The following is a 23,838-nucleotide window of genomic DNA, read 5'->3' as shown; positions in this document are numbered from 1 at the left end:
GCAATTGTTCTAACATGCAGAAATTAAACGCCTCGTATTTTAGATTTCCACTGTGAGAAACAGGATAGCTAGGGCAATTTCTAAGTGTAACGCTGTGTAATGGTCTACAACATTCAAACGAAAAAGCTTGAGATCAAAAGTAAAAAAATAAAATGTTTGAGCTGAAAGAGTATGTGATATTAGGGAAGAAAAGAGGGAGTAAATAACAAGAGTGGTGAATAAGACTCTGTATTAGGTAAGTCAGGGGGAAAATGGGAGGTGAATTGTGAAAAGGTACCAGAGTCCAAGGTTTCTGTGACTAAAACTTAAGATGAGGGTGTGTGCTTTAGGAAGGTAGAAGAACACTTCCTTTTTATCACATGATACTGATACTATGAGCATTCAGCTAGTTACTTTTCTAAGTGAAAAAGCATACTGCACAAATGAATAAATTAGACCTACAAATGGGAAGAAAATGAAAACAGGCATTCATAATGAAAATCTTAGGGATGTTTTCTAGTATTTTCTTTTTTTTTTCTTTTCTTTTTGTAGGTACTGGTTCTACATTGTTTCCTGTAATTTCAGCAAAATAAGAGAACAAGCAAAAGAACAGACAATACCACTTTTGCACTTTTCTCACATCAGTACAAAAGAAGTAGCAACCCTATTTTTATTGCTTTCTGCTGCTTTTTACAGGAGGTGCATAGCATGCAATTTCCAAGGAGCTGAAAATTTTTGACCCTTCTCCCTTTGCTTCAGAAAAACTTGATAGCCTGATAGCTTACAAATAAATTTCTCTTTACAACTGTTACACTATTACTAGAAAAAATAAAAAAGTTTAAAAATTAGACTTTGTTTCAAGATTTTTATATTTTGAACTTTTTAGGATAGGAAAAGAAATATATTTGTTACTGTATACTGAAATACCAGCCAGAGTTCCTGAGGCAAAGGTGTAATTATATGCATATACCAATAGGTTGCATGTATGTTTTTGTGGGTTTTGAGTTTTTTTATTGTGAATGCAACTTTGTATGTTGTAAATGATTAACAAATACTAGAAATCTACATTCTTCTAGCTGCCTCTAATACGATGATTGAATTTCAGAAGCTTTCAACCCTAGTTACTGAACCATCAAACCTCAAGTCTAAGTGTGTTTCAGGATACTAATCAGACAAAGAGATCCTTCATTTCTTGTAGATTATTCTTATCTCCAAAATCCCTCACTAGGACTTACTTGGAGCAGTAGAGACAGCTTCCCTTTGGCTTACAGTCAAAACTCAATTGTCTTTTAGAACATTTTTAAACATTGAACTTCACATGCAAATCTGTGCATCTTTTTTTTTTATATATCTCTGTAGGTTCATACAGATTTAACACCCTAGGTCTAAATGGAATGTGAGTGCAGAAATCACTGCAGCAACTAGAAAAATAAAATCTCAGTTGGTTTTATTCTTCTGTCCTACAGCCGAAGATAATTTCTGTACTAACAGCACTGAAGCGGTGGATTTATAGAAAGAATTTGGCCCAAATATTCTATGCTCTTTTCTCATTTTTCTGTGCTTGCATCCTCCTTGCATACTTCTACTTTTCTCTTGGATGCTGTTTTATTGTAGCTTTCCCAATCACATCTGAAGTGTTTTAATTTCTGAGTTTCCCATCCTGAATGTGGCATTCAGTTGCATGTTTCATTCCTCAGTGTTTGTGATGCATTCCAGTTTCAGCTTCATGGATCATTTTCTGATTCATTACTTTTAGAAGCATTAAGGCCATGTTGATTTGATTGACAAGTATCTAAAAGGGATTCTAGTGTTGCTTTCATTACTGTGCATCTTTCTCCTCTTGTGAATGCACTTATTCCCATGCAAAAAGAAACAGAGAATTTATTTTAAATGATTCTTCAGTCTTCATCTGATTCTGCTCCATCATTCTTTAGTTGTTGTATCTGTAACTACAGTTTGTAAAAGGGAAAGGAATTAGTAGACTACAAGAAGACAATTCTGTCTTATTTCACCTTTTCACAGAATCGCAGAATGGTAGGAATTGGAAGGGACGTTTGGATATCAACTAGTCCAAGCTGTCTGCTAAAGTAGTTTCATCTACAGCATCCAGATGGGTTTTTATTATCCTCAGAGAAGGAGACTCCACAACCTCTGTGGGCAGCCTGTTCTAGAGCTCAGTCAATGTGAAAGTAAGGAAGTTTTCCCTCATGTTCAGATGGAACTTCCTGTGTTCCAGTTTGTTCCTTGTCCTGTTGCTGGGCACCCCTGAAAAGAGTCTGGCCCTATCCTCTTGACACTTTTCCTTTAGATATTTGTAAACTTTGATAACACCTGATATTTGTAAACTTTGATAACTGACCCTTCTCAGTCTTCTCCAGGCTAAACAGGCCCAGTTCCCTCAGCCTTTTCTTGTAAGAGAGATGCTGCAGTCCCCTGATCATCTTTGTACCCCTCCACTGGACTCTATCCAGTAGTTCCCTGTCTCCCTTGAATTGGGGAGCCCAGAACTGGATACATGACTCCAGGTGTGGCCTCGCTAGGGCAGAGTAGAGAGGGAGAACTTCCCTCAACCTGATGGTCACATTTTTCTTGATGCATCCCAGGACACTATTGGCCGTCTTGACCACAAGGGCAAATGCTGGCTCATGGTTAACTTGTTATCCACCAGGGCTCCGAGGCCCTTCTCTGCAGAGCTGCTTTGCAGAAGGTCAGCTCCTAACCTGTACTGGTGCATGGGCCATTCCTTTTGTGATGCAGGACTCTACACTTTCCCTTGTTGAACTTAATTGGGTTCCTCTCCACCCAACTCCCCAGCCTGTCCAGGTCTCGCTGAATGGCAGCACAGCCTTCTGGTGTGTCAGCCACTCCTCCTAGTTTTGTATCACCAGCAAATTTGATGAGGGTACACTCTGTCCCTTCATCCAGGGCACTGATAAAGATTTTGAACAAGTACTGTCCCCTAGGGAACACTGATAGCTACAGGCATCCAACTAGACTCTACATGACTGATCACAACCCTCTAAGCTCTGTTATCCATCCACCTCACTATCTCCTCATCTAACCCACAAGTCCTGAGCTTCCCTAGGAGGATGTTATGGGATACAGGGTCAACAGCCTTGCTGAAGTCGAGGCAGACAGCATCCACTGCTCTCCCTTCATCTACCCAGTCAGTCAGGCCATCATAGAAAACTATCAGATTGGTCAAGCCTGATTTCTTCTTGCTGAGTCCATGCTGACCACGCCTGATAACCTCTTCCTCCACATGTTTAGAGACAACCTCCAAAATGAGCTGTTCCATCACCTTTCCAGGGGTGGAGGTGAGGCTGAATGGCCTGTAGTTTCCTGCGTGTTCCTTATCCCTTTTGAAGACTGGGGTGACATTGGCTTTTCTCCAGTCCTCAGGCACGTCTCCTGTTCTCTATGACCTTTCAAAGATGATTGAGAGTGGCTTAGCAATAACATCAGCCAGCTCCCTCAGCACTTCTGGATGCGTGCCGTCAAGGCCCATAGATTTGTGCGTGCCCAGTTTGCCCATATGGTCTCTAACCTAATCCTCCTTTACCCAAGGACAGCCTTCCTTCAGCCTTTCTCTCTTGCCTCCAGGGACTGGGATTCCTGTGGGCCAGCCTTAGCAGTGAAGACTGAAGCAAAGGCAGCATTCAGTGTCTCCACTCTCTCTGTGTCCTTTGTCACCAGGGCACCACCGTCGTTCAGCAGCAGGTCCACATTTTCCCTAGTCTCCCTTTTCCAACTGCTGTATTTGAAGAAGCTCTTCTCGTTGTCTTTTACATCCTCGACAAGATTTAATTCCAGGAGGGCCTTAGCCTTACTCGTTGCATCCCTGCATACTCTGACAATGTTCCTATATTCTTCCCAAGTGACCAGTCGCTTTTTCCACATACTGTAAACTTTCTTCCATTTGACTTCTTCCAGAAACTCCTTGCTTATCCATGCAGGTCTCCTGCCTCCTCTGACTGATTTCTTGCACTCAAGGATGCACCAGTCTTGAGGCTGGAGGGAGTGGTGCTCAAATGTTAACCAGCTTTCTTGGGCTTCCCTCTCTTCCAGAGCCCTAACCCATGGGATTCCTCCAATTACATCCTTGCAAAGGTCAAAGTTAGCTCTCCTGAAATCCAGGGTTGTAATCCCACTTTACTGCCCCTGCTTCTTCCTTGTAGGATCCTGGCTTTTGCCAGCTAATAAGAAGGTTACAAAGTTGTGCTTGCAAACAGGGCTCACACAAAACAGCATGGAATATAATGTCGATACAAACCCAGCAGATTATAGGTGCATTTGAGGCTAACACTCCATACAGTCTGTTGGTGTCTACGTCCCCTCTCCTTTGTTCTCCTTTGTAGCAGCCTTTTGCCATTCTTTGCATCCATCAGTGCTTAAGCAGAGTAAATATCCTGCAGGCAGCTCCCTGGAAAGACAGGAGAATAATGTGAACAGATACCACGCTCCTACTTCACTTAGTGTTTTCGCTGGCACTTATCTTGATTTTTTCCCTATTTTGCTATTTTTCTGGTCATTGGTTGATAGCTGTAAGTCCAAATGGCCAGAGCAATAGTCTTTTTACAGACCTCCTTTTATCATCCCAACTGTGTCTTGTTTAACATGACTATTTAAATGGCCAAGAGTCAGCATCATCCAGTTCTGAAGTGGACTGGGCAGTAATCCAGCTCTTTCTGTTAGAGACAGACATTCATTTTTTTGGACTAGAAACAAATTGCTTCCAAATGCTGGAAATGTAAGAAGGCTTTTTAAAAAAGGTTTTCAGGTGTTTATAGAACAAATTAGTATAAAATAGTTTTCAAAATACTAAGCCAAATTTAAAATAAATATTTAGTACTTTTAGGAGTTGTGAAAATACAGCACTAGAAAACTGAAGTCACTGATTTGTAGCATGCATAAAAATATGGTGAAGGCACACTGGTGATCAGAATCCACAGGCATATTTCTATTGTGCCTCAACTGGATTTCATGCATAGAAAAGGCAGTATTTTGAGTTTTGTGTTTTTTTTTTTTTTACACAAGACTACATGGCTGGCTGCAGGTTTGATGAGATGACTACCTGTAGCAATCAGGAACTGAACTGATAACTGTTATTTTGCAGCAGTTTTTGATTCAATTCCTGAAAATCAGAGGCTCAAAAATTGAAAGTTTCTGGAAAATTAAGTTTTCATTGGCCTGAAGGTTGTTTTTTGTGCCTCATGCAGTATCACATAGGCAGTCTCTCATTCACAGAAGATAAGCTAGTTCTCCACAGCTGTTACCTGTCCATTTTGGTTTTATGATGTCTTCCTTGTCTTTCTCACACCTTTCAACTTTCACAATAAATGAAATGAGATTTCCACAGATAAGTGTCCTACACAACTAGCTCATCTCAGAACTGCTTCATCCTTGCAAGCCTGTCACATTCTCCCATCCCGGTACCCCTCCCACAATGTGCATTTCTTCATCAATTTATGTATGAGCTGTCACATTAATTTTAGATATCAGACTGCACATCTGAATGGGCTTTGCACTCCTATAGTTGCTTTATCACTCCTTTAACGTGTTTCCAGTCTCAAGGTCTCCTGGCCTCTCTGGCAGTAAGGCCAATTGAGATGAAAAGCTTGCAGTCATAAAATCAAATCCTCACCCTCCAGAACAAGGTTAGCCCTTCCAGATGGGCAACTATGAATGATCTATAAATGGTTCTAGTTCCCAGACCCTGCCAGAAATTGTTTGGTGGAGCCCTACCTACCCCAGGCCAAAGCGGTGCCAGGTGCTGTGGCAAGAGCTGCACACAGTGGACAATTGAGTTCCAATACTGATTCCATTTAGGTTATTGGTCTCACATATATACGTAGCCACGAAGGAGCACAAGTTCCTGTGTATTAACAGCACAAAAGACATACTTCTGCTGCCATTCTTTGTGGCTCTTCAGGCATGTCTCCAGAGATGAGATTTCAGAGGTTGTAGTCAGCTCTGAGTGTGCTGCTGACATCCCATTTCACTGCAGAACTGTTACAGGCCTTCCTTAAACATCTGTACACTGCTTCCATCACTACAGCTAAGATGGGACTCCCCAAATTACATGTCTTCGATTCAAGACATGGGAGTTGACAGCTTGAGGAATCCATCACTGTTTATTAGCTTGACAATTTTAAGTGTGCATGGAAGTTCTGTAAAGCTGGATTATTTCAGCTATGGTTTTCCAGAGCACTGTAGTTCAGGACAGGGAACCATCCACATAGGATAGCAGCTTGATCAGTAAAAGACTGGCAGATTTCTCAGTAGTTTACCATAGGATCTGACTGTGGAAAATGTTGGCCAGCCTTTGTCACTGACATAGCTGACATGCCAGCTTACATTACATTTCTGTATTGTCTATATTTTAAAAACAGTAATCTGAAACATATTCTAGATTAATATTAGGTTTATGTTCATTAGACCACCTGTTCAGTCCTGTGATTAAGATACACTGAGGATGATGATTCTACGATGCATAGCTTTATAGACTTTCTAATCTAGAACATATGAGTATGCCAGTAGCTGTGTATTGAGCTCTCTGTTTACAGCTAGTCTCCTTGTTGACTGACTGTGGTACAGTCTTATTCCTTTAACTTTCTCTTGGTTTTGAAATTATATGCTGCACACTAAGAATGTATGTGGTGCAGTGACAAAACTAACACACAATACTTCAAACGTAATTTTACACACTGTTGTGAAAGAAAAATTTCCAAAGTTTGGTGGGGATACAATTATTTTACATGCCTTTAAAAGCAGCTTTTTATTCAGGATTTAATTCCTCATTCAACTTTCATGATATTTTGAAAATAAATTATTTCTGTAATTGTTGCTTGACTTGTTTCTAGAAATTCTCCCCATAATCATAATGTGCTTTAATCAGGCTGTAACTCTGTATACATCAGGTAGGAGAAGATAAATGGCTTTTAAACATGTATTTTTCTACTTGATGGAAAAGACTCCCCCTCCCTTTTTACCCTGAAGTAGTTTTCCTTCAAGTTGAGCAGAAATATGAAATAAGGACAGAATCACTACAGTGCTTCCTGCTTGGAAATGTTTCTTTTCATTACCTTTCATTATTTGTCAAATGGTGTCTGTTCTAGTTTCTGCCTAAATAAAAGAGGTTGTTGCGCAGAACCTGACTTTCAGCCCCAAGAAAGGGTCAGAGGAGTTTGCTGTGGCAGGAAGAGTCCTCAGAAATCAGAAATCCGAGTGTCTCTAGTAGGGAAGCACAGTGTTTACAGGATAATGCTTCCTTCCTTTGCGGGCAGCTCTACAGACAGCTGTGCTGAGGGGGTGGAACTAAACCTCTGGCCACTCTTGCATATTTATGGTTCCTCAGAACCAACTTTGTTATCATCCAGCAAACAGTGAAGGAGGGGGAGTTACTTCCCATTGCTGAGATACGTCAGGCAGCTTTGAACAAGCTCTCAAGGTGTTTCCTAAGGTAGATTAAGTGGCAGAAAATCTGGAGATACTACAACCAGACTGACTGAAGTTCCTGAACTCACTCTAAAAGGATGTGTTGGATGGTTCTTTGTATGAAAACGAGTGACCATTTGCATAAGTTGGACAAGTCAAAGATGACTCTTCAGTTAAGACAGAAACCAAAGCTGATGCAGTACTTAAAGTATGACAATCATCTTTTCTTTCTGTGCTGTGCTGAAGCAACACTGAAGCAGTCTCCTGAGTCAATTCATTTGTCATTTCTCTTTTTTTTTCTTTTGAAATCTTACAGTACAAATTGAAACGGACAGGCTTTCTGAAATAAAACCTTTTTGGTCATTTTTAAAGATAAATGGATGATAGTTTTATATACTCCATGATTTTTGCCAGCTTGCATGTTTTCCTGTTTATTTAATTTTTTTTCTCCTTTGTTGCTTAGTGCAACTGCTATATGGTGACAGACTGTCAGAGGCAAATGATGTGATTTGCCTAACACAGGGTCTTTTCAAATGCACAAAATAAACAGTTCTAGAAAGAAAGATTTTTCTCTGATCTGTGTTCATAACAGTAAGACTTTGCTTTCACTAAGAATTGCGACAGTAGGGAACAATTTTTCATATGATGTAGTATATTTTCCTCTAAAGAATAAACTAAGCAAAAAGAATAAAAGTAGATTTAGCAAGACAATATAATGTACATCTATAGCAAAAGATAAGATGTTAAGTTGAATGCCTTTTTAAACAAAAGATGTGTTCTGGCTTTACTCTTGGCACATATATTGGATGAGCAATTTCCAACTGCCTTTTTTTAAAAATTAATTTTATTCAGAAGAAGGGGAAAAAAATTGCAAAACTGATTACATTTTGTGGCTCCCCACCTTAATGCTACTACTTAATTAGCCAATGTATTGGAAGGGAAGGTTCTTTTGGAGGTATTGTGATGTGGTAATGAATGTGATGAATATTAGAAAATTCATCCACTTGTAACAGGACAGCAGAAGCTGAGAAACTGTCACCCTTTTGTTTTTTTCAGTTTCCTGCAGTATGATGAAGATCATGGTGAAAACTTTATTTGAAATAAAGATTCACTCTACCTATGGTGTCCAAAAAGATGCCCTATTTGATTGCATCTTCTCTGGTTTAAATTAATTTAAACAGTAATTATTAACTGTTTAATCTTATCCTGGAACTCTACGTAGGATGAGAGAGTTCTCTCTCATGAGAGAGAGATATGAACTCTGCTCATATTTTAGCTTGAAATGGAAAGTTCTGCTTGCTTGAAATTATGTAGATGAGTGACTAAAACTTATATTCCAGATCTCTTAAAGGGAGGTTGCTCCTTGGTTCTGAATCTTTGCAGTAGATGCTGTATTTTCCAACAAGACCTTAGTGCTTCCATTTGGTAAATACATTTGTTGGAGTCTTGAATCAAAATAAGCACGTGCATAGCTGTTTGCAAGTTCAGGGACTATTTAGTGAGAATTAATTTTAAGAAAAAAAAAGGTACTGATGGAAAGAATATACTTTTTTGGTTGTTACAAAAGATGTAAAAAGGAATAACCAAATTGAAGGAAAACAGATATATCTAATAATTTATTATAATGTAATGTCTAGTCCAATATTGCCATAACTTTCGCATAACTAATTGGGAGCCTAGTCTTTAGTTCCTGTAGAGAATGAAGTGTGCAAGAATGAATACATTTGGTTGTGTTGTTGGGTTTCATTTGGTGTTTTTTGAGGTGGTTGCGTTTTTTTCCTTTGCAATGTTTTTCCAGAACACAGATACCAGTGAAGGAAAAAAAAAGCAGCAGTGTAAGTACTGTAAATATTCTAAAAAAAATGTCCATCTGAAGCCCCTCAACCTCTGGTAATTAGAGGCCATACTGTGGAGACTGACAGAGTAAATTACCAGTTAATGTTTACACAACAAAACATATGCCCAGTACAATATCCTACACTGATGTTACTGAAACCAGAGTCCGGAAATGTACAGTGGAAACAAGACGTGGTATTTTTCTTGTGCCAACACAAACAGCAATTACAGCACAGTGTGAGAGAAGTCATAAGAAATACTACTGCGTATCAGTAGTTCAACAAAGTCAGCACTTTTGTGTAATTGCAGGGGAAAAGGGCTGAAAAACATTACAGATCTCAGCAAGAAATGGCCCTTTATACTTTTAAACTGATCCTTGATAAAACAATGCTGGGGTCATGAGAAGGCTACTCTGCCAATTTTGCTTCACTGTGGGATCCATTGACATCTGGCTGAGCTGCGGAAGCTGGAAAACTTCTTTAATATTCTCTTGACAGTAAAATGGACATGTGGAAAACATTCTAATCTGTTAATCTTTGGTGCTCCTGAAGAAAGAGGACATTTGGCTTTATACTTTGTGATGATGAATATTAAGTCTCCAGATCTAGCTGTAAATAAGTTAGAGGTACTTGAATGGAGAATACAGGTCTTATTTTCCAAATATGGCAGAAGATGGATATGCACCTGTGTAATTCAGATGATGTAGTAAATGCCAGGAGGTTTTTTCTAAGGGTAGTTTACTGTACATGTTTGGCAATCCGCTTTTCTTTATGTTGTGTATATTTTGTCAATGAATATTGGGGAGCAGAATCTCTGAACTTCCTTACGTCCTATATACTAAAATAGAATAAAGTATTGTTTCACTCAGGGGATTATGAAAATAGAATGAATAGTGATTCAAAACAGTAGTTATGCCTAAATTAAAAAGTGCAGGTTTTATTTAACAGTATCAACCGTGCAAATTATTTTGGCCTAGACTTCAAATTTACTACAGAGTGATAGTGAATGATGGAAATACACATCTATTCAGCTTGAGATAGGATACACAGTACTTCATTTCTGTTGTGAGATATATCTCCAGAAGTGAGAAGAGGCATCTCTCACCTTAGAAAATTGCTGCTATGAGCATATACTATGTATTGTGTATATGAAGCTTATACTGTGTATATTATTATAAAATGCAAATAATACCATGAAACTATTATGGAACAATTAAACTAGAATTCAAAATTCTGCACATCCTTGTAGTACATTTTAAATTAATCTGAACAACTACAATAAGGCATAAAGATAACACTTTTATAAACTTGATGAAAGCTAACGTGATTTCCCCATTCTGAGAAGCAAATTATATTATTGTAACACATGTACCCTGTTGGAAATGTGTGACTTCCTTTAGAAAATGTGAAGTATCTTCTTTTGCAATGTAAGTAGCCTCAGGAGCTAAGAGAGCTGTTGCTTTCTCTCCCTCCTCCCCTCCCCCCCAAAAAAGAAAAGAAAAAACAAACCAAAAAATTTTGTTCTCTGATACAATCAGGTAATTTTCTTTCTGCCCTCTTATTAATGAGTTCTGACGCTTCATTGACTGTTATTGAGATCTGCAAAAGGAATCAAATCGATGAACTCCAACTGCAAGTTAGAACTAATAATAGTGATGATACAGTCTTGAGGTCCATGCCTTTGCTCAAGTAAACTCTCAGTGAAGAATAATTTCAATAAAGTAAGAATTAGTCCAGTCCACTTTGGTGCAGTTGAGGAGCTTCCAGAGAGCTGTATCTGTACAAAATGCCAGACTCTTCTAAGAAATTGAACTGTGCTGCTCAGGGCTTTATACCTTACTGTTGCAAAAGGAGATTGAAAGTGCAGCAAGATCTCATTGAAAAGTGGAGGGGCAAAGATGAAGTTAGAGAGGGTTTTTTCTGAAGTCGCTGAAAACTTAAGTTTCAGCAGGGTCTTCCGTTTAGAAGCTGCCAAGTGTTTGTGAAACACAGCGCAGTTTGGGTCTCAAGTGAGAAAAAAGCCATAGGCAGGAGTTTTGGGGTTTGCTGCCTGGGTGTCCCACCTTATCCAATAGTTAGGACATCTAGTTAAAAGGAAGGTGAAGAGAAAAACTGAGCCCCAGGTAGGATAGGACCACTGATTGACTACTGAATGTATTTGTGTTTGAATGTGCATATGGGCTGGTTTTAGCTCCAGTGCTGAATCTGCTAAATTTCTAAATTCAGTTAAATATTTCTGAGATGGTTTAAGGCCAGGGGTGGGGGGGTAGGAGGGGGGGGAAGTGGAGTTTAGCCTAGCTTGACTCCTATTAAATAGGTGAAATGGAAATTAAGATGTTGTAATAGTTGTAATAGTTCAGTTTCCTACTGAAGTCAGAGGAAGAGCCTTGAAAGCATGAGATAGGATGTCATCTACTTTAAATTGTAATGTGCAACAGATCATTTAATATGTCACTACTGCCATCATGTTTGGAATAGTAGCCAAAACCATCAGCAGATGTTCTGGTATGTGGCAGAGACAAAGGAGATTTGGATTGAAGGGATATTTACCAACTGCTTCCTCACTTTGTATACCATCACATCCAGGAGAAACAAGTGCAGGTCTAGTTGTCAAGATGTGAGTGGGAACAATACTAAAAATCACTAATATCTGAAAGAACTTTTTACTCTTCATGTCAAAGCTTATTATGCACTAGGTGAAGCTGAATTAACTGTTGAAGAAAATGTCCTTGTATTAGAAGTAACAGTCATCAACCTTAGTGTCCAACAACTGAAACTGTGGTCTCAGCTTTAGTCTGCCTTAGCATTCTTTGAAGAAAGCTGCACAGAAGCAGACAGAGAAGAGACAGACCTTAGCATACATTTTCAGACACCCAAAGAACCCATTAGAACTCCTGAACATGTTTGAGGCCCCCCATCCATGTTGGTCCATTGAGCTTCCTCAGCTTCAGTGCCAAGGAGCCAGTGGTGGTTTTCAGACTGTGAGGACCACACATGTTGTATGGATGATCAGCCCCAGACAAGGAGCTGATGCTTCTATAGGACTCCCCAGCACATCTGGAGATGATCCCTGGGGATGCACGGGAGGTCCCCATTTTTGCTGAGTGGCAAATGGATGCAATTTCAGAGATAATATGAGGAAAGTCAAAACCAAGTGGTTTTTGTGGGTGAGTGATGTTCCTGGCTCTAGGGGAGTCAGGTGCCTCTGTGTGAGAGCTCTGGATGAATTGAAGTCAGATGGGCTTTTGAATGCTGGTACCATTTGTTCCCGTAGATACCCTGATGCTGACATACCATAATACTACAGTGGAGTGAAAATAGTTCTGTTCTATTTTCCCAGCTTTCTTATAAATGCCATCATTGCTACTCTTTTTTTAAAAAGAGAAATAGTCGTTTCCTGCCAGCCACCTCTCTTGTTTGCTTACATTGGTGCAAGCTAGTGTCCTCTGCCACTTGGTGGATTTGCATTATACTGAAAGTGTTCTGTTTATACAAAGTGAGGGAAGTTGGACCTCCAGGCACATTTTTGGCCACCCAGCTTAAGCCATGGAGTAAATCAACAGCAATTGGTCTTCCAGTAACTGGAAGGGTTCGGAGCTGGCAGAAGCTAACCAGGACTGTACAACAAGACTGAAAAGAATTTGTGGTATAGATACCAGTAGAAGGAGTTAACTAAGATAGATGAACTAGATTGTATGTTCCCTGATGTAGGAAAAAGTAGCCTTTTTAGACGCTCAGGTCAGATTTGCCATTTTCACTGGTACTCCATAGTAGCAGTCTGTCCTTTTTCGATGTTGTAACTCACAGTGAAGTGCGCTTTCTGCAGCCTGCCTCTCAAATGTTGATTCTACATATGTCTCTGTCCTTTATTCAACCCATTGTCAGCTGATATCACATAATTCAGCCATTATAATTCAGCCATTTTATGGTAGGGAGTACATCTCTACTCTGGCTAGCCTCTGTGAGCCATCCCGTGCAAAGTGAGTAGATTTTGTTTTCTTCATTGGACCTTCACTGTCAGCGATTCTGAATATGCTTCCTCCAGTCCCAGTGGAATATTACGTAATATTTTTGTCTTCCCTGTCCACTCAAATCCCTCAGTTTATTTTTATTCGCTTACACTGGCATGTAGCATGTGACAGAAACCTGGCTGCATGTAGGCCACAGACAACTTGGCACAGTTGTTAAACCTCTGGATTAGATGGTTCTCTCCCTGCCTACTCCAAAGATGCCCTTTGCTTTTAGTTCCACCTTTCCCTCTAGGTGCCAAGGTTATTATCTTGTCTTCTCTACCTGTTTTAACTGGTCTTCTGATTATGTCCAAACTTAAATCTACAAAATTAGTATCCCTCATTTCTAGATCAGGTGATTTCATGAGACACAGCAAGTAGACAAACTATTAAACCACCAGAGGTTGAGAGCAGCAACTTCTGCTGAAGAGCATCTGGGGCAATAACTACTTACTTCATCGCAACAGCAGCTGAACTGGGAAATTTGACAATACCCTGGATTGCCTGGGGAGAGGAGGGGGACTGGAATGTCACTCAGTGCTCTGATCATCATTGCATCTTCATGGGTTTCAACAGGACCTTGAAATGTATTTTCTGCTCCCCCTGCAGGTTTTGTGATCCTTAGCAACGGAGCAAAGGAGCAGCTCACACTGTGTACGGCCTCGAATTAGCAAACTCTAGTGTCTTGTAAATAAAAGAGTGCACACAATCAGAAAAGGAGGAAAATAAGCCTACATAGGCAATACTGATAGCGATTTGTGAACACCTGCTTCCCAATATTAATTTTGTTATGGTGTAGGATTTTTATTAGGACATTGTAAGCTTTTCAAAATCTCAAGACCAGTCTCATGTTTAATGTCGTTGATTTTGCCTGAATATCCATCAACATTTGCTGAAAAGCTGGATGGGCAACACAGATCTCAGCTGTTCAAGCCTGCTAGCGAGAGGCCTTCTGTGCAGGTCATGTACTGTCAGCCAGAGGCAGAGGCTTTCCAGCTCAGTTTCAGAGAAACTTCTTTTTTTTTTTTGTTGAGGTTGAGGGAAGAAGAATGGTCGGCTGCTGCTCTCTTGACCCTCAGGCATTTTAGCTAAGCAGACTGACCAGTTTCTGACAATGAGGTGGAACTTTCCTAAGCTCATAATGAAGTCCAGACCAAGTGATCTCTTAAAGTCAGTATTCCTCCTGCACCAAATTTAAGAGTGCAAAGCTACAAGAATATCCCCAAGAAGCTTGTGTTAGAATTATTGAATATTAGCATAACAAAGCATTTTTCTTCCGAAAACCTTGTTCTCGGAAGTGGCCAACCCCATTTTTCACTAAAACTTTCCAAAATAATCCAGCCTGAGGCAGAGACAAGGCATGGAAAATATAAGCTCCAGCAGTCGAAGACTGACAAAGTAATAAACAACTGGAAGTAGGGCCTTATGATGGAAAGTGTTAGGGAACTTTAACTCTAGATGTCATTGCCAGCTTTGCTTATAATAAATGTGTCAGTAGCAATATGAAAAGATGTGTTCACTAAGTTAAAGGAACGTTGTATATGCTGTATTAACCTATTTTATGCAGCATGTCTGCCCACAAATTGCTTGTATCTCAATATGGGTTTTTTTAATTTTTTTTTTTTCACTGCATGAATTAATTTTCTAGCTGAACTGGGAAAATGTAGATTTTAGTGTAACAGTGACACCCTGTGGTCAGCAGTGATGGCGTTAACTCGGAAAAGCCGTGTTTTCTTTTGTGATGCATTAATCTTTAGCAAGAATGGAGATAAAAAGAAGCATGAAGGAAATGCAGTTAACTTTCAGGGTTTTCCACAGAGACATGATGTCCCATTTTATTGCCTTATATGTAGAAATTTATGCTTCTAATTGCTCAAATACTAAACCAATATTTATTTACATACATTTGACTTATTGAAATAAAGGAGGAAGGCAAGCCTTGATTTTAGACAACCTGACAATGTAACTCATGGAGGTGTCTCTGTGGGTACAGACACCCTAGAAAGCGTTGGTGGCATAGTTATTTATATATCTGTGGCTGTCTCTACAGGAGAAGGTGTTTTTCCTGATGATGTACCAATGTTGGGAAGCAGACTGATGCCAGAAGAGACACAATAGTATGACAATACCACACCATGCCAAGAGTGCCAGCTAGGCACTGACAGGGCTGCAGGATTAAACAGTGTTAGTCTTGTGCTGCCTTTTGTGTGGACAGCCTTTGACTTACCATGTGTAGGTCTTCCTAAGACCCTAAACTTTGTGGCACAACAAATATTTTCCTGTTTAATGCATACCAGGGAGCCTCAATATTATGATTCCAAAATCTCAGAGTTTAAAAAAAAAAAATCCTAATTTATGAGTGACCTGGTTTATAGCTTCTGATTTATATCTCATGCACCCCTGGAGTTACTGGATGCTGACCTTGCCGTTTTTAAGAGAGGGACAAAATTAAACTTCCGTCAGATGAAGCCAGGTTTAAAGATCAGTGAGGAAGGAGACTGACTGTCCCAACAAGAAGTTATGGGGAGGTAGTAAAGCAAACTGAGAAACATGAAGCATTTATTATTCACTGGCAATAATGGTTTCCTGTTAAAACTGGCTATTTGACAAAGGTGATGAATTTAATTCTTTGCTCTCTCAATGGGGAATTAGGAAGTTAGCATGGGACAAAAGCAAAAAGTCTTCTGCCTTCTCTAGAGAGTAATCTGAGGCTAGCCAAAGCTAAAGTTTGGAAGGTATTCAGGAACCACTGTCAGGAATTTCATGATTATCAAAACTCCGCAAGTGTCAAAAAAAGATTGGAGCACTTAAGTTGTCCTGGAATCCAAGCCATTGTTCAGCCCCCTACACATCCATCCATACATCCATCCATAAGTGAGTGCTCATCTAGGACATATCATACGAAATAGCCGCCGTGCAACTTCTCAGGAATCTCAGCACAATTTAGTGCCTGTCAGGAAGTGACAAAGAGATTGTGGGCTTTTTAAAAATCTCGTATTGACTGTGAATGTTTTGCAAGCTCAGATTGCTGAAAGGCTTGAAACTCATTATCTCCTGTAAAAGGCTGACAAATATTGGACATGTGATGAAGAAAGAGGCCTTGTTTTACACATTAGGTCAAATTTTAGCTTCTCTTTTAGAGCCTCTTACGCTTTTAATGGCTAACAAAAGTGAAACAGCTTCATAGCTGCTCAAACTTGCAGAGAAGTTATTTATTAGGTGCTATTTCAGACTCTGTGCTTAGGCAGGCTGGGCTGTAATATTAACCCCCAAATTAGTTATTAGTGCTGCTGAAGGATATTTTCCAACATCTGTTTTTATCACTGTTAGAATGGAGCTTGGAGTGTGGATTATTTAAGGGCTTTTTGAATGAGGCCACACTGGCGATGGGCTGTAGTGGTTCTGCACGGGACTCCACAAACACGTTCTGTTTGCCCGTACCACATGAGAGAGCAGAGGGAGCAGCTGAGCCCGCTGCTGACACAGCAATATGTTGCAGCAGACATCTGTCAGAAGTCTTGTGGAGAGAACTTTAAAGAACAGGATCTTAAAGGTGGGGACACCCACTCATTGCATGTTAGGAGCACTGATTTGAAGACATGTCAGAGTTGGAGGTCAGTCAGAAGAGCTGTGCTGTATACACCGTGTCGAGACCTTGTCTACAACCGGCTGAATGTTAAAATGGCAAATCCATCCTGATGTTAATAACATTATAAAGACAAACTTGTTACATTGCTTCTGGGAAGTAATGGTTTAAGTGTCCTGAAATGAAAGCTGCTGTGCCAAGGATGTTACCAGTGTAAAGCTGTACCCAGACTTTCTCCGTTCAGTTTAGTCATAATCATTGATGGTTAAGCAGACAGAGCAATTATCACCATCCATCATCTGGAGGTTACTACTCCCACTGCTTAGCCAGTGGAAGGCATCAAATTTTATTCTCTTGCATCTACATTAGGCTAAATTAACTGAGCGTACTCCAGCTTCTACTGGAAGCAATTTGAATTAACTCAAACAAGGCTGCCTGAGAATATAGGATGTGTTACACAAAGACATGCATTTCATGTTACCTTCACATTGCTGAGGTATCCCATACACCTCCAGGTATTCACAAACACTTTTGGCAAAAAAAAATAAGCAAAATTTATGCCAGTGTTACACAACTTGCACTGCAAATGCAGATTGTGGTGGCATCACAAGTGTTTATACAAGCGTAAAGAAATTTATATATATATATACACACAATGCATTTAGAAGACACACCCTTTTAATGCTGGAAGTATGTTGTTTCTCACATCTAAGAGACCTTTTGCTCTGTCTCTCTGTCTAATATCACTGCTTGCCTCTGATTAGAGTCTGAATGCCTCCAGAGGCATCTCATCTTCTTCTAGAGGAAGTCTGAAGAGCTTTCTCTATCAAGGGAGAACCAGTGTCCTGGATCATATACCTAATGTTAAAACAGGAAGAAAAAAAAAGAGTTTTCCAGTTTCAGCTTTATTTTAAAACCTAATCACAGAAAGAAGAGTATGCAAGAGATCACTAAACAAGTCAGTGGAAATCATAGGTTCAATTCCTTGCCCTCCTTGACCAATCTCCCAGGGAAGGCTTTATCCCTTAGGAAATTTAATATTATCTGTTGGGCAGAGTTGATAACTAGTTTACGATTCTTTATCATGAATACGCAAAGAGAGGATCAGGAGAGGGAAGGAGCTTGGATGCAATAGGAAGAAAATAAAAGTTACAAACCTGATGTTCAATTGTGCATAATGGTTACTTGGGAAGACAAACACCATCACTCTGAACTTCCCCTCCTTCTTCCCCCAGATTTATATGATAAGTATGATGTCATATGGTATGAAATATTGCTTTGGTCCGTTGAGGTCAGCTGTGCCAACTGTGTTCCTTCCCAAATTCTTGTGCACCTTCAGCCTACTTGCTAGTGGGGTGATGTGATAAGCAGAGAGGGCCTTGACTCTGTGTAAGCACTGCTCAGCAATAACTAAAACATCCCTCAGTTACCAACACTGTTGTCAGCACAAATCCCAACCATAGCCCCATACCAGCTACTATGAAAAAAACTTAGCCAAAACTGACACAGGGTGAAAATACCTTGTAGTCTTCTACAAGAACAAAAAATTATTTACAAGATGATTTCATAGTCTCTAATAAAGACAAAAATAAAAAGAGAAGAAAAAAATGCTAAGAGGGTAGTTCTTTTTGGAAGAATAGATAGTAATATAAAATACATATTAGGGGGAAAATGGCCCAAAATCTTTTGGAAGACCCATGTATCAGATGCTAATATGAAGACTTCCAACTTGCAAAGACTTATACAGATGCTTAAAATTACACATGAATAAATACTGTGTTTGTATTTGGTTGCATGTAAGCCTTTGCAGGAATTGAGGGAGAATACATCTTAAGTACAGATACTTAAATATAATGTGTAGAGGCATAAAGAGAGAAAAGATGTAAAACTCTGTATCTAAAGCAACAATCATCTTATCTGCCAAAATCACAGGTTCATTATGGTTCACAGGACCATCAGTTATTAATGGTTCACAGGACCATTAGTTCTCTGTTGCACATCCTACATGTGAAGAGTCTCACTTTATAAAGGTGTCAGGACTAAGGTCATTATAAGGAATTTCCTCTGAAGAACACATCCATCTGTGGAGAAATGTGTTTTATGTATAGTGTGCTATTTATGAATGATTATAAATAATACTCTGTGCCAGTGCTGCATTTTTGTGTTGTTTTCTTCCAGATGGGAGTTGCTGTAGTGGATTCGTCTGTTGCAGGACTGGGTGGTTGTCCCTATGCAAAAGGTGCTACTGGAAACGTAGCCACAGAGGATGTGATATACATGCTTAACGGTCTTGGGATCAATACAGTAAGATATTTTTACTTTCTACTTAGAACTTTAAGGAAAACAAAGGTATTTTTCTAGAAAACATACAATACATACCTGACAGTTACTTCTGCTGTATGGTAAAATATTGGGAGCAAACAGCAGTTTTTGCAAACTCAGTGCTTTAACGTGGCTTGACAAATAAGAAGAATGATGATGACTTCCCTAGCAATTTGGAGTTGAACTGGTTTGCATATTTGACAGGAATTTGAATAACCCCCTCTCCCTACCTGGAGCCATGAGGAGCTCAGTAGCAATTGCTTTGAGTCATTGCTCTGTCAGTAACCACAAAAAAATCACTACTGCAGACATTGCCTCAGAAGGCTGATAAGCTCCTGAGTGGAAAAATTGAATGGACTTCAGCTTTTTTTCACAGAGCTTTGGATTTGGTTCATAGTGCTTATTAATTACTTGTCAATTTTTCTGGCTTTAAAGTAGAAAAAAAATCTGGAATTTGGAGTGCAGGCACAGGACATTACTATTTCTTAGGTGCCCATTTAATAAATTTCAAAACTGTACAAAATCTGTTACTGGCTAGCAGGCTTCACAGTAATTTTTATTTCCAGCCCTGTTCCTGGAGGAGAGAGCAAAGCAGCTTATCTACACTGAGCTGCACTTTAATGAACCTTACCAGTGAGCATCCACACTTCAAGAGCCCAAATTTAGTATCCCTGGCTTGGTTGACATATTAATTATTCTGTATTCCTGCAAACCAAGTCATGCTGCCTTCTCCAAAGAATGTGCTCTTTGATCTTCCTGTTGGTAGTCATTGTGCTGGAAATGTGGCATAATGAGTTTGTACAACTCGAGCAAGACAATGATTTTACCTTTAACTTAGACAGGGACTTTCAGAGTGAAGTTCAAAGGAGAACACATAAAAGAGCTGCCAAAACTGCAGCGTGTGTGGTTTGTATTTAAATTACTGCAGGAAGAAATTGAAGAGCCTGATGTCCGAGACGTAAAAATCTGACTTCTGTGTGGCTTATCACTTGTCTATAGGTTACAGTTCAATGTGGCATACATGCAGACAAAGTTCCTTAGAACTTGTTTCTGAGTTGTACATTCCCTTGGCACTGTTAAAGCATAGTCAGTACCTTACAGAGTTCGTAGTAATGTTTATCTGCTTTCATGTGCTTTTGAAGGCATTCCGGGTAGATGTCAGATACCTGTTTAGAACACATTTAGTCACAAGTGTCCATTGTACAAATGGGCTCTGGTTTGAACTGTTCATACGTGCTTTGCAGTAGCTCTTTTCATGGAAAAGGTATTTATTCTTTTGAAACAACACAGTTCCTTGGAATAAGGAGGAGAAATCATACATTTCACTTTACATTGCTGTGCAACTTAGACTTAGGCTTTCTGTATAGTCTTTCCTTGGGCGTAATACCCATTAACTTCTCCAACTGTCTCATGGCAAAAGGAATCAAATAAAAATACCTTGGTTAAATGATTATTGATAAGATCTATTAATATGTCAATGTGATCTGGCATCCACACAGGCATCTGTCTTGTTCTAAACAATTTGGCCACATAGATGTAAGGATCTTACTATCAAACATTCAGTATTCCCTTAAAAAAAAAAAAATTATGCAATAGCAAAACACAAGGCTTTGCTCCTTGATCTTTTTCTGGCCCATTAAGAAAAGAGTGGTTTACTGGATGAGAGACATGGAGGCTCAAAATTTTTTTCTTAATATATGAACTTTAGTCTCTTCAGTGCTGGTTGGTTTGGGTACCATGACCAATTCTGTAAAATCATTGCTGCAAAAGTCTAATAATATGTCCCTTTTTGTATAATGGCACAAAATGAAATTATAATTACTAATGCTGTCCATTTGCAAGGAGTGCTTTCTCATGTTCCTCTTAGCTATGCACTAAAGCGTTCATTTTGTTGACTGAAGTCACTTAAAGTGTCAACCAAAGGATTGACAGTATTTAAGTGTACATTACTGAGTTCAGATTGACTAGATACATCAAAATAATAATTGATGCTTGTTCTATACGGTTCTTCAGAACACATAACCAAGAAGTGACATGTGAAATGAATCTCTTAACAGGCTAAATGTGAAGTGTTTTTCTAGCAGAGCTCAGCGACAAAGAAATTTATTGGTTGTACTGTGCTAATGGATAGATAATTATGTCATAGATCTTTAATGCTTATGAAACGTCATAGGGAGAAATGTACTTTCTATAAAAACAAGTCGTATGATTACAGTCGTAGTATTTGTGCTTATGTTGTCTGCAAAGTGCTTGGCAAACAATAAGCCTTTCTGAGAAGCAGCTAAGTACTGTTAGCTCAGCAGTACTGACACTGAAACAGAAGCTCAGAGAGATAATAGACTTGGTGTTTATGAATACTGAATGAGAACTGATTAATTGAAGTCAATGGGAGTTAAAGGACTTCGCATTCTGGCAGAAGCTTTTCTGTCTTCAGGCACTTAGACAATTTCATAGATGGCATTGAAAAGGTGTGTGTCTTTGTGTTTCACAGTTTCATTCTTTGGTGTAAAGGAATAATTCTGCATATATGGAGGGGTTATGAAGTACCCTTGAGTACATTTCTGAGTATCTCTTTGAAGACGTATTATTTTTACTCAACAACCTTACAAACCTGTCACTATTCTTTTCCCATCCCCATCTGAGAGTCATGCTTATGAATGCTGGGGTTTGTGCCCTCGTGGTAATCCTCTTTGGTTCACAACACTTACATAAGAAATGCAATGTAAAAGACAGAGATGCTCATATTCCATTAATGAGTGTGAACTGTGAACATATGTTTCTTATCAACACATATCACATTATTCAGTGTTACAACACTGAAAATGTGGATTTTATACAGTTTGGGGGTTTTATTTTGCCATCTTCCAAAATATAACTACCAAGTATGTCTAAGGTGGTATGTTTCTCATTTCTTCTTGGCAAAAAAGCACAGATGCTCCAAGAATTTTTCAGATTATGTTATGTGCAATAGCACTCTACAAACTAAACCTAAGTAATGACCAATAAAGGATAAACAGAATAAGCAGAAATAACCCTTGTTTTAATGGTATTAACATGAGACAGTTATAAAAGAATGTCTTTGAACAATGTTTTAGATGGTGCTAAATACTAGAGCTGATTGGAAACTTGGAAGCATTTTTTTTTCAACTGAGAAATGTTTTTTATTACATTTCCGTGAAGTAATTTCTATTCTCATTAACATTTTTAGCCAGTGCCAAGAATGAAGAAGGCAAAGTTTACTGTAGAACATGGAAATAAGTGCTAGATCCAATTAAAGGATTAAGCATCTAAATCAGGTCCTGATCTCAATGTTAATGCATAAATCCATAAGTGTCTTTCTGGTGCAATATGTCTCTAATGTATTAAAGTTCCGCTGCAACTCGATAATGTTGGGGGGCACACTTCTCCCAGGCTTATGTGACTGCTCAGTATAGTTCAGATAGTTCAAAGTTCCCTTTTGCAGCCTTTCTACAGGAACTTTGCTGGCTTCTAAATTCCAATCTTTGGAGCAAGTACTTACATCACTTACACAAGCTTTAAACTTTTACTGTATGTGAGTAATCCAGGACACTAGTAATGAAGTATTTTTTTTTCCTTTTAATCAGGGATCTGATTCCATTTTAACAATCAAGCAGTACTGGTATCTTATGTTAGTTAAAAAACAGTTGGTTGTTTAAGGAACTTTTTATTAGCAAGGGCATATCATGCAGCTGCAATTTTTAGCAATGTAAATTGTAATTTTGCATTGGAAGGAACTTTTTCAAGAAGGAAAGAACAGAACTCAGTTGCCAATACTGTTTCCTCCATTTTCCTGAGCTGCAAATCAGATAATTGTAAGCATGAAGTTTATTATCATTGGGTGATAAATAAGTACAACACATATGTAGACACTGTATTTTTCTTCCAACTTCTTCTAGTTGTTATTCCAGATTCTTTTAAGTTTGAAAGATACTAGTTAAGTATTTGGTCCACTGCTGTTGAATCACTGTCAAAGTGTTTGGAGTCAATTCCAAACAACTGGAAGCTGTGACTGTTGTGTAAGTCACTGTAACTCTACTGATCTTTGTTATTGACCTATGACATGAGTTAGGTCCTTTGCAGGAATTAGACCATGAGGCAAAAAAAAAAAAAAATTGGACTTTAAGCATTTTCAACATGTGCATTTATTATTCTTAATATTTTTCACCTCTTTTTTAGGGAGTAAATCTTTATAAAGTGATGGAAGCTGGAAACTTCATCTGTACAGCTTTGAACAAGACAACAAACTCAAAAGTTGCACAAGCTTCCTTCAATACTGGAACTATCAATTAAATGGATTTTTTTTGCTGCTTAATTTGATTTGTCATCTACCTTGACCGAGGACATTTATGTCAAGAAAAGAAATCTCAGAAGACCATTTTGGAAGATAATCAAAATAGTACCCATATAAAACATTTTATTATGGGAAGAGTTATTGTACTGTACTGTCTTGTGAAGAATTGTCTGACCTGTAAGTAAAAAGTAAATTACTGTAGTACAGAACTCTGTGCTTGGTACTTATACAGATAACAAAAATGTCTAAAACCCAGGTCACTTTACCATGTTTTAAATTAAATTTTAGATTTTTCCCAGGAAAACTGGATAGAAGCAGCAAATACATAGTTAATTTTTAATCAAGATGACTTTTAGA

The 23,838-nt window shown here is 38.8% G+C and overlaps 1 protein-coding gene across 1 annotated transcript in view; it reads left to right on the top strand.

Annotated features, from left to right (window-relative positions):
- HMGCLL1 (3-hydroxymethyl-3-methylglutaryl-CoA lyase-like 1) overlaps positions 1–23,480 on the top strand; it is a gene marked incomplete at its 5' end in the record, with an annotated part of 47,572 nt that extends 24,092 nt beyond the window's left edge. Inside the window, 2 exons of the mRNA XM_008946058.1 lie at positions 19,026–19,151; positions 23,367–23,480. Of these exons, the coding sequence (XP_008944306.1) occupies positions 19,026–19,151; positions 23,367–23,480 (240 nt within the window). The remainder of the gene's footprint in view (positions 1–19,025; positions 19,152–23,366) is intronic.
- Between the last annotated feature and the right edge of the window lie 358 nt (positions 23,481–23,838).

This window comes from Merops nubicus, unplaced genomic scaffold, assembly GCF_000691845.1.
Source record: "Merops nubicus isolate BGI_N331 unplaced genomic scaffold, ASM69184v1 scaffold18258, whole genome shotgun sequence".
In the NCBI taxonomy this organism is placed as follows: domain Eukaryota; kingdom Metazoa; phylum Chordata; class Aves; order Coraciiformes; family Meropidae; genus Merops; species Merops nubicus.
This window is presented reverse-complemented; position numbering and strand designations above follow the sequence as displayed.